General features: G+C 30.5%; 1 protein-coding gene across 1 annotated transcript in view; it reads right to left on the bottom strand.

The window, feature by feature from the left end:
- Positions 1–10169, bottom strand: part of LOC106466706 — a 24353-nt gene extending 14184 nt beyond the window's left edge. Inside the window, exons 1-4 of the mRNA XM_022394779.1 lie at positions 10002–10169; positions 7907–7935; positions 3295–3459; positions 2356–2607 (exon numbers count right to left, since the gene is read on the bottom strand). Of these exons, the coding sequence (XP_022250487.1) occupies positions 2356–2607; positions 3295–3304 (262 nt within the window). The 5' untranslated portion in view covers positions 3305–3459; positions 7907–7935; positions 10002–10169. The remainder of the gene's footprint in view (positions 1–2355; positions 2608–3294; positions 3460–7906; positions 7936–10001) is intronic.
- Positions 10170–12178: the final 2009 nt, after the last annotated feature.

The raw sequence follows: 12178 nt of genomic DNA, 5'->3' as shown, positions 1-12178 counted from the left end.
TGGAGTCTACTGTTTGCTTGACTCAATTATATCTTCAATCTATCTGCATATCTCTTCTATCTATCTGCCCGATCGCGCTTGTTTTTCTCGCCCTCTTTTTTAGTATATAAGCCTGGCACCTTGAACAAACTAGAGTTGCCAGGAAAATTCATGATCTTTCCAGAAACTCCAGCAAGCATGCTCCCAGTATCGCGTGATTTCTGCTGTCATAACAATACTAAATTTATTGTGATTATTATATTGTTCACCTGTACTAAATTTGACAGTTATACAATATAATAAACACAGTGCAGTAACTAAAGTGTATATTGTCATGTATTTTTACAGAAACTGTAGTACATACTGGAAGGATTCACACAATTTGGCAATAAAGTTGGCTTATTTTAGCCAAGATTTTGCTGTTGCAATTTTATCAGGGCTAGTATTACAAGAACAAGCTGGAGAGTAAAAGTATTTTTTTTTTACCTAACTTTATTGCTGAACAGTTTTTACAGGTAAACTAATCTCAGTCATTATAATCACAACACAGTTACTAAAGTGTGGAATTAAAAAGTCTTGGTCTTACTATAAAAATGATACCTTATATGTGTATGTCTGTGCATTAACAACCATCACCCAGAATTGGGTGGCACAATTACCATACTTTTTTTGTACAGTAACTGGAAACTTCCTGACTGTGTACATGGGTTATTCTGTTTCAGGATTTTGCCTGCAAAGGAGGATAAAAAAAAAACTCTTAAAATAGGGCACATTTCTATTTTTTTATAGACAACCATCACCCAGAATTGGCTGGCACAATTACCATACTTTTTTTGTAAAGTAACTGGAAACATCCTGATTGTGTACATGGGCTATTTTGTTTCAGGATTTTGCCCGAAAAGGAGGATAAAAAAGCTCTTAAAATAGGGCACATTTCTATTTTTTTATATACTTTTGGCTTTCATCACCCACAGTTGACTGACTCAATCACTGTACTTCTTATATGGTAACTGGATGCTATCTGATGGTGTACATGGGTTACTTTGTTTTAGGATTTTTTCCTGAGAAGAGGAATAAAAAAAACTCTGAAACAGAGCTCATTTTCATATTTTTTAAAATACACTTTTGACTTTGAATTTAAAAACACTAGTACTTAATTCAGTTAAATGAGTCAATTATTACCTTCCACAAAGCAGGGTATGCAATTAGCATCTAATGAGGTCACTTTATCTAACATTGTCCTTTCTACAATTTTTGCTTCTTTAACGAGTACCCTCAGATATTATAGACAAGTTATGTAACAAACACAGTACAGTTATAAAGTGTTGAAATGTCAAGCATTAGTACACATAAATTATGTAACAATCACAGTACAGTTACTAAAGTGTTGAAATGTCAAGTGTTAGTATAAGAAAAGTGAAGACTATATAATTATAATCTAAGTACAGTTAGTTTAGTGTAGAATCATCAAGAGTTAGAGTATAGCTAAACTAAAGACTAAATCATTGTAATTCCAATGCAGTTATTACAGTGTCAAATCGTACAGGTAAATTAAAAAATACATCACAGTTAATTTACATTTTAAATCTAATAACACAAACTGTACTTATTCACAGTAATAAAAGTACATCTGAAACATTATTACACGTTCTATAGGTTATGCAACTAACTAACCAACCTACAAATATTTAGAACCTAAGCTGATCTCTATTTTATATGTTACATGGTTAATTGTCTTTCCTTAAACCCCAAGTGCTGACAAATTTCAATTTACAATACTAGTAGCTAAGTCTATATAACAAAGCCAGATGATTAGTAGAATTTGATAATTGATTAATTGTGGACAGCATTCAACTAGTTGATTATTCTCATGAGATTTCAATATTTGGAATAATAAAAAAAACGAATAATTGGAAACACTAATTTTGATTAAACTGAATAATCCTTAACTCATCAAAAAGAAGAAAGAGATATTATAAATGGAGTATTTTGATCACTTACATAGTTGGAATAACCAGAAACACTAATTTTGATTAGTTGATTATTTTGTGACATTAATCAAGATAGTTGTAATTTTGACAAATCAGTTATTTTATGTGACACTAATCAGTGTAATAGATGCTCATACGTGAAAGATTATATCGATCAATCAAGTTAATTTCCCAGCTCCACAATGTAATATAAGCACTGTTATATTACAAACCCTACATTTTACTTTTCTTGATGCACATTTACATAAAAAAACATATATGTTGTACAATACATATTATTACTAAAAACAATTTTATATATTTATACAAGTTTAGCAAACTTTTTGAAAAAAAATGTGTACTCCTAGAAAAACAGATATTACATTATCAAAGCTATAATCCTCACCTGTAGCCTTTAACCATGCTTCCATTCGTGTCCTAGTTTGAGTCAAGCCTTCAAACTTAGGCATCAAGATACCAGAGGTGAGCTGAACTGGTAGAAATGTTTTACATGTGAGCTGCAAAGATGGTGTTGAAAGAATCCCAGAGTCAAAATAAGCTTTTGCATATGTTACTCTAAGAATGCGTAAATAGGAGGTAGTTTTTCCTGCATGTTCTGTATATGATGTTCTTTGAGTGTCAAAAGCTTGAGAACCTCCTGGAGGTGGGTATAAAATGATTAACTTCATTATACTCAAATTACAGATACATATTTAATTTTATAAAATTTACTTTAACTAAAATATTCATACTTCGAGAGATATTCAACAGTCAGTCTACAAAAGTTATTTTCTATTATTGGTTGTTGTAATGAAAATTATATTCAAGGACAAAAAAAAATTCATGACCTAACTTTTCCTAACAACAACATGATCAAACTGTAAATTTACTATTAAATTTAGGATCCCGGTTTACAGTATAATGATAGTTATATAATTACAGGGAATTTCATACTTCAATTCAATCAAGTTATATTTTTTGATAAATTATACACGCAATAAACGTATTCTTTTCTTTGTTGTTAAATTTGAAATACTATTACATCCATTTCCTAGTCACAGTAACCTTCAGACCAGTTATGTTGGAATTTTTGTGTGCGATACTGTAGTACTCATGGCTAGGTATAACATGGTGCAATACAGCAAATATGTTTTGTGGTAATAGATCACAAACATTTGTTAAATCACTGGAGTCAAATGTATAATTTTAAAATTCATATACACACTTTAATTTGCAAATAAATCAATTTTTAAAAGCTGGAAAATCCAGTCATAGTATAGATGTGAAATTTGTCATTCTCACAACTACTCCAATTATTTAGTTAAATTGTATTACATGTACTTACCCCGTTTCATCTTTATTTCAACAGATTGTACATTGCAAAAGCGAATTCCTTCTTGTTGAGCACACCATTGTGAAGCCTTTGATATCACACTAGAGAACAGTTCAAAAGTAGGAAGGGTAAAAATGCCTCCTTCGGACAATGTTGCTGGCACAAAATCAGCAACCCCTAGTAGAAAAAGAAATATAAATGTAAACCCATATTTCAGATTCCTCTTCAAAACTATTTCTCAAGAAATGAATTTATCTGTTGAACTGAAATCTCACATTCAATGAAACCCTTTATTTATTTTAGCTTCTCAAAATTGGTTGAGTCTATGTCCTTCTGATAAAGTCATATTGATATATAATTAATGTGTAATATAGTCAACAAGCATTCACCTAGTGTTAGACAATTAATGAAGTTTGCTAATCAATTAATTGTCAGACTCATTACTGAATAATATTAAACTAATTGACTTTTTCATACGATACTAATCTTCTTATTTTAATTTTGTTTTGGGATTTTTAAAGACCTTTTCTAACCAACATTTGTTTAGTATAATATTTAAGTTAGTTTTTTAATCATAAACTTTTATACATAAAAAATGTCATACACACATTGTAGTACAAAACTTGTAACAAGATTAAGATAAGTTTAATACCATTCCGGGGTTCTCATAATACATTTTTACAAAACTTCAACTTCAAGACTGATATTAATTGGTGATAAAGCACAATAACAAATTGTGCAGTCACGTGAAGAATGTAAAACACATCTATACACAAGAATTGCCAATCGAGAAAGTGAGGATGGTGCAGCAAGGGTAGAGGGAGCTACCTGCACTAATATGGAGGGCTCAATGGAATTGGTGGAGGGTGGTCATGTGATCAGCACATGTTGCTGCGATGATGCAAAAAATATAGGGGTATCAAATACTGGTACTCTTTTAAAAAAATTATCAATGCCTAAAGGGCAAATGAAGGTCGAGTTAGCTATGGGTGAGTGAAGGTAGTACTGTTTTGGAAAGAACACATTAAGACAATTAATATGTTTACATTTTACAGTACAGGCCACAAGAAGGTTTACAAACAAGAGAAGTCAATAAATCAAATAACTTTAAAAGTTTACTGTAGTAGTCAGTGTTTAAGCAGCCAGTACTATTAAACAGGAATCTTCTTCATGTAAAAAGATTAACAATTTTACAGTTTTAGATATTATTATCTGTAAATTTTGATAAAAACTGTTAAATGAGCAAGTTATTCAGTAATCAAAATGTTTTTGAGTGAATAAAGAATAATGAATATTAACTCAGTGTAATTTTTTAAAGCAATCTTACCTTAAGTAACATTAGTTCTGTTTATGTCAAGAGGTAAATGACTTTAATAACAGTGTTACAAATTGTCAAACTGTTATTGGTTCATGTCAAGTAATTTTTGCCAATTCATCAAAAAATGTTGTTTTCAAGTGAAAATGGAATAATAAATATTAACTTGATGTAATTTTTTCATTAAAGCAATTTTACCTTAAGTAACATTGGTTTTGTTTGTGTAAAAAGGCAAACAACTTTAATAACGGTGTTGTATGTTATTAAACTGTTATTAGTTCATGTTGTGTAACTTTTGCTAATTCAGTAATCAAAGTTCTTTTCAAGTGAAAGTGGAATAATGAATAGTAACTTGCAGTAACTTTTTATATTAAAGCAATCTTACCACAAGTAACATTGGTTGTTATGTTTACAGCCTGTAATAAGTAAGCTATATATTAAATTAAATATACATTATTATTGACTTCAAACAAGGTAAACATGACCAACAGGCATCAATGTGGCAATATTCTGATTACTTGGATAGTAAGAATAATAAAAAATAGTAATAACTGAAAACATTAACTTCAATTAGTTGGCAAATTTCATGAATCATGACACTAATTGATCAAGCTGAAAAAACTTGAATTAATCAAAAATAATAATGAGAAATCACAATGACAATATTTTGATCACTTGGCTTGTTGGAATAATTAAAAAGAGTAATAACCATAAACACTGATTTCAATTAAACAATTTATTATAAGTTTAAATTTTTTAATTTGAAAAGGAAATATTTCCATAAACTCTCAATCTTCATTTCTATGTGTCATGTAATGCCTCTATGCTCAGAGTTATCTGTTTTAAATTTTCTTTCTTCCCTTATATGGGTTTCAGAATGTCCAACAATTAGACACACCAAATACAGATGTTGACAAACAAGGAATTAAAATAAGAACCTCCCATGTTCGTTATATTCTGGGATATAAATAAAATTACTACACCAACCATAGGAGCTCCTCCCAACTCTTCTTGTTTTTGAAATTACTTGTTTACTCATGCTCATTTGTCAATGGTAAATTTTTTATAACCAACAGAAAATCCATTTTGTGAACTATGTGATTATGAAGTTTTTATGATAACTTCATTCAGTACAAGGTACTGTTTCCCAAGCAGATCCTGTAAATGATGAAAATTTTTTGAATCTTTTTATATGTCAGTTATAAAGTTAGATAAATTACAGTAGCATTGTAGCATTCGTTTTACTATTTGAATCATTCTTTGTGTTTCAGAATGCATAATTGAAGGTTCATGAATCATTTTGGGATAACCAAGTTAGTGAGAAAAATTCAGGGTTAATGAAGACTGACTTTCAAAAGCAAAATGCCTCACTTCTAAAGAAAGTACTAAGCTTCGTATTTTTATGTATAGTTTTTTTTTGTTTATTAATATACATTTCTAAACAAAATAACTAAAATGTAAAAACTTAAAATTTACTAGGTTAGATAAAAACGCAAATAAAAAAAATTAAATTTTTTTGCCTCAAGGAATGCATGAGGAACATACATACTTAACCACCCCATAATGTAACCTAGAAATTTGTTTACCCTAAACTCTTCACACTCCCACCGGGTGATTTAGTGCTACTTATTTTAATTATACATTGTTCAAAGAGCAATAAAATTAAATTAAAAAAAGATGTAAACTTTTACAAGCCAAAGGCTGTTTAGGATAAATAGTTGTAGCTTTCTGTTGCAATCTGTAGTAATTTTAAAAAGAAAAAGGTAATTAAGATTATCTCATATTTTTTGTGGTGGTTACAAGGTCAGTCAAATTCAATAAGTGTACGATGAAAAAAGTATTTTTACTCAACATGAAAATCAGACTAGTTGGAGTCTTACTCAAGACTGAGTGAAGTAAATTCAGAGAGAAAACTTTCATAAAAATACTTTATTAAAAAATCTGTATTTTGTGTACAACATACTTGTAATATTTACTGAGACTTTACAAAATTTCCTTAAGATACACAACATAAATCCAGAATTATAATAAGCAATATTTCTCTAATATGTACTTGGTTCAATGGACTGATCCTCTGCACTTTATCCAGACCACATCCTTAACTTTTGAAGGTTCTAGTAAATGGTTACTAGTTTTATACCCCCCCCCCTTATCAAATTTGAGGTTGATACTAGCAAACAACATTACTCTTCTCTAAAATTAACAAACTGCATCATAATTAATTCACATCTTAAAAGGCATATATATATTATTTTTATGTATAAATCTACTGTATCCTATTTTCTTTTCAAATATTCTCAAATATCAAAGGCCATTTTAATCACTGTAACAGTTCCTATCTTAACTATATCACAAAAGTTAAAAGATTCGTGATTTGGGCAGAACCTGGTGTACTAAGACCAAGAGTGCCTGGATGGACAAAATCTACAGAACCCCTCTACTTGTGGTCACGCAGTACTAAAAAGTATTTTATTTTTAAAAAGTACTGAAGGCCAAAAGCTGTCAAAGCATTAGAAGCCAATAGGCCTGACATTTGTGTTCATCATGGACAAGTTAAGAAAAATATGGAAAAAACGTCTGCAATTTAGATGATTTATATTTTATTATTACCTCCAATGAGCAACCATTTTGGCACAGTATTTCTAACTGTGCTACCAATCAAATGAATTAAAGCTGCAGTCTTGCTATCTCCTATTTCCTGATACTTAGCATGGGTATGCTATGCAGTACAAATGGGATCACATAATATGACTGTTACACTGACAAGTAAAAAAAAATCTTCACAATTATAGTAAGTTCTGTGCTCAGAATCTTGCAATATAAATGACTGATATACATGTATCATGGGTGTATTGATTTTTCAACAGTAAGAATCTGCATATCTTCCTTCTGTAATGTATACTAGCAATGTTTTCTAATCTTTACTAGTCAATCTGTAACACTAACCATCAATTTGCTACTTAGTTAGCATTAATTTCAAGTTCTGTTATCTGAATTTCATTTTTTGTTAATACATTACTCTTATACATGAAGATAAATACTCATGGTTAGCTTTTCTAGTAACATTTTTTTGAAAACCAGATGGGGTAATTTTTTTTTCATCAATTGCTGTACGAAATTACATAAAACACTCATTATCTTGTTTGACTTAAAAAAACTGTCCTTCAAATTAGTTAGTTTGGTGAATAAATTATAGCCCAAATAATGTTTACATAAAAAAAAAGGGAATCGACATATAAAATATATTAATGTTAATCCAAACAGTAATCACATGAAAACATTAACACAAAGAATAATTTATTCACTTACTGATGATGTGGAGAAATCACAGGAAATCACTGGATACACCAATTCCAAATTCAAAAAAGGAGAATAAATAGGCAAAATTAATAAAAACAATTAAAGTACCTCAAAACAGTGGTAGCTTATTTGCAGAAAATTAAACAAATAAAAATAAAGATAAATTATAAACTTAAAAATAAAATTTTAAAAAGTCTAAAATGAAAAGCAAAAAAATTAGATGATCTTCAAATTAATTAAGTCTCTCACAAATAAACGTAAAACTTAACAGTTCATACAGTAACCAGTTGTCTGCATTTTTACTTCTTGTAGTAAAAACATCTTAGTAATTTCAAAAACCATCTTATGTTTTAGTACTTCTTCTTTTTCTAGAATTATTCAAATAGGAAATCCCAATATAATTACTGAATGACAAGATTGAAGTAGAAATAACAGTGTTGGGCTGAGCATCTGGTATTAATATCTTCTTCATTTTCTAGATAAGCTTATCATTAATTAGTGCAATGTAGGAAACATCCATTTTCTGAGTAAGTCACATGAAATTGATCATCTCGGTATTTCTCCTTTCATGATGTATTTTGCATGTTGACAACCTAATTTATTACACCATGCTTTTTAAATGGTAAATCATAGCAGTACACCTGTATTTATAATAATAGAAATTTCATCTCTGAATACTGATGATAGATAATGGAATTGAATTTTAAATTCAAAAGTGGTATCTATTGGGCTAAGTGGATTTTGTCATTTAGAAATCTATAGTATATGAACTTCATTGATTAAAGATGTATTATATGTACATGACAGAAGTAATAGAAAAGAACTAATCATGAATGTACCTGCTACTAAGATAACTAGTTTTATTGGTGATAGGTTAAAGACAACTTAAGCTGTAAACAACGAAGGAATAGCGTGTGAAAGGATACGTCTTTCTTACTTTCACATGAAGAACAATGGTGTTTACAGAAGTTTCAACACAACAAAGAATTTTTTTTATAAAATGCAAAGTATTGTCTTCCTCAATATCACACCACTTAAAACTATAACTGTTTGTGCTGTTTCCTTAGATGGTGAGATAGAACAGGTTTCTCTTTTAAACTTGTGAAAGTTGAAAAGAAAAGCTGTGAAGTAGACTCCTATTAAATGTTAGAATTCAGGTTTAGCAACCTTTACTCCGTTGTCTCTAAGTATCATTACAGGAATTTAGTTTGAAGAATCTAAATATTCAAAAATCCAGAAATTCACAAAATAAAATATGAATACAAAGAAATACATAGAAATGAGAAGTTCCAAAAAGCAAAGAGCATGCCACAATTAATCTTCAATATTTTGTCAAAATTTTGAAATTACTGCAATCACAGATGTAAGGGAATTTTTTCAATGTATCACTGAATTTAAATTTGTTTATCACTTCTCTAAATGTTGAAAACATAAATAAAAGTGATTTAAATTCCATCCATTAGATGATTATATTATAATTTTTTTATGGAAACCTTTATCAATTTGAAACTAATTAATTGAAAAAAAAAGTTATTTCATAAATGCCTAAACATATTTCTTAGGGAACAACATCATGGTTCATAATAATCACATTTTTTCATACTATTCCACATCAGAGGAATATGAAGGTGTGATTATTTTAGGCTATTACTAGAAAAAATTTATAATAAAAGAAAAAATATATACGTGTACAAACCATAGTCACGAAAGCACATATTATATTATCATTCACATGTTAAACTTTCCAACTCCCCTTTTCACAATTGTAATTTACATAAATAAACATACCATACACTTTCAATGTGCAACAACAAGCAATTTTCTTTTACCTATGGTTTTCTACACCCTACATCTTGTTGCTTCTTAAACAATTGCTATAATAGTGTTGCTACTAATTCTTTGTATATCTTAGTCCAGCTGGTTTGATAAGCTCTGGTATTGAGCAAAAGCTCTCATCAGCATCTCAATAAAAAAGTAGCTTCTTGTCACTTGTATGTCATAACACGTGTATGGTCAACACAAGTCTCATTTTAAAATGTATTGTTTTTTACATAATTGTATTCTGTACATCACAATAATTATTCTGATCTGCAATAATAATTACCTATGTCTTCACTTGTTGGAGGACCCTTTTCATAAAAAATTCGTATGTTAAACAAAAAATGACGTTGACTGTCTCCGTGTTCTGACCAAAAGGACCGATCTGGATCAAAACTGGAGAAATTTGGTATTTTCATTTCCTTACTTTCTACTGTCAAGACTCTTCCTACAAAGTAAACAATAACAAATAAACTAAATAAGCAAACACACACATGCACATATATAGATATATATATATATTAAACTTAAATATTAAAAGTTAAATGAAGTTCTATCTGACAAGAGGCTTCCCAGTCTATTTTAAAGAATGATAAACAGTAGCAAGAAAACACAGACTATTATATGTTTATTGGCCAGAAAAATGTTTTTATAGGTTTTCTGCCTAATCTATTTGACAAACAACTAATTTTCCAACCTGAACCATTCATCAAATCACAATATTATTGGGACCAAAATAGGTTTCTTATTTTTTCCAAAAATTATAAGGCTTTGTTTAGCATTACAGTGAAGCTTTTTATCTTTTTTCTCCAAAGTCCTGTTTTTTACCATATTTTCATGAAAACAATAATACATACAAAAAAACAAAGACAGAGTATATGTTTTTAATAGGTTCATTGAGAGACCTTATGATAATGCATCACATACTTTGTTCTATTACATTCCTAATGTTCATTTCAAGACAATAAATCTTATGTAGTTAATCTTATAAAATCACTGTATTTTATTAGTGTGAAAGTAATTAAATACCATGTAGAAGTATCTAATGAAGTACTACTGTCTTACTAAGTTTCTGAACAATGATCTTCATGTTTGTAGTGGTAATCTAAAATTTCATTGACAGCCTTCTGTGATGGTGAGCTGTTTGATCCAAGCTTTAATGATTGGGCTAGAGTTTAATTTCCTGATTAAAAGATTTAACTCTAAACACACTGATATTACATTACCAAGTACTGTGACTTCCCTTACAGGAACCTGGTCAAGTATATATATATTTTGTGATTTCATTCAAATGGCATTTTTTTATTTGATTGATTAATGTTTGAACATTAGGCTTTATCTAGTATTTTCTAATTCTCCTGGTTTATAGAGCTGCTTACAGTGAAATCATGTTCATCTACAGCTAAATTCACATGTTTGATGGGAACTGCACTGGTGCATGATTCATCATGCAACAAGTCCTCCACCAATATGAAGACAACACAACCTCCATGTGCAGTAACTCCTCCAATGTACTTGCACTCATGACAATTTCATCCTTTTGCTAGGCAAGACAAGTGGGGAGAACAGGTGGGAATGAGTGAAGATACGAGTATGTATTGAAAAGTTAACATTTTCCTTATATGAAAACGTTAACTTTTGAGATAAATCGCGCACACAGAAATGCTAGATTCCCATGTTGAAATAGTGGAGGTGCCAGTACAAAATTTTACCTAGATGACCTCCCTTCTGAAAGTGCCCAAAGAGAAGACCATGGAATGTGCCACGTGATGGCAAGGGCTCCACAGGAGTACACCAGTGGAAGACCACATCTTGTCTTCTCCAAGATATACTCTTCACCTGGAGTGTAAAGGGAGAAAAGGAAAATGAACCCCAAGTGTTGCAAAGATGAGCAGAATGATAACACAACTGTCCAAGCACTTGCACGTAAGCAGTAGACAAGCCAATATGTGTAGTGTAGTTGGGGAGAAGAAGGACGGTATCATGTGTACACACCTCGACTGTACTGAACAGGCTATAGTTGCAAGAGGAGAGCAAATTAATTTTGTGGTACATTTTTTGAGGGATCTTCACTACACTGACAGTGTTACCACCTCCAATTCTCACCAAATTGTGCTAAACCCAATTGATGACGAAACTGGTAAGTGGCAAGTCTCCCATGTTCCACTCAAAGAAAAAAGGAAGCTACCTGCACAAGTATAGGTGGCCCAGTATGATTGGTGAAGTATAGTCACAAGAAATGGTGCAAAAATAAAGGGGTATTATAGACTGGTGCACTATTAGTGAAAAATTATTTTGGAAATTCTTAGAGGGCAAATCAAGGTCGAGATAGCTTTGGGTGAGAGAGAAAGGTAGTACAGTTTTGGAATTTTCCATGATATTCCATGGAATCGGTCTGGTCTGGATCGGACAACTGAGTCAGTATGTATACCATGAGAATACCTCAAGTGCTCTTGTAGAACA

This window comes from Limulus polyphemus, unplaced genomic scaffold (genome assembly GCF_000517525.1).
Source record: "Limulus polyphemus unplaced genomic scaffold, Limulus_polyphemus-2.1.2 Scaffold2352, whole genome shotgun sequence".
Taxonomy (NCBI): Eukaryota; Metazoa; Arthropoda; class Merostomata; order Xiphosura; family Limulidae; genus Limulus; species Limulus polyphemus.
This window is presented reverse-complemented; position numbering and strand designations above follow the sequence as displayed.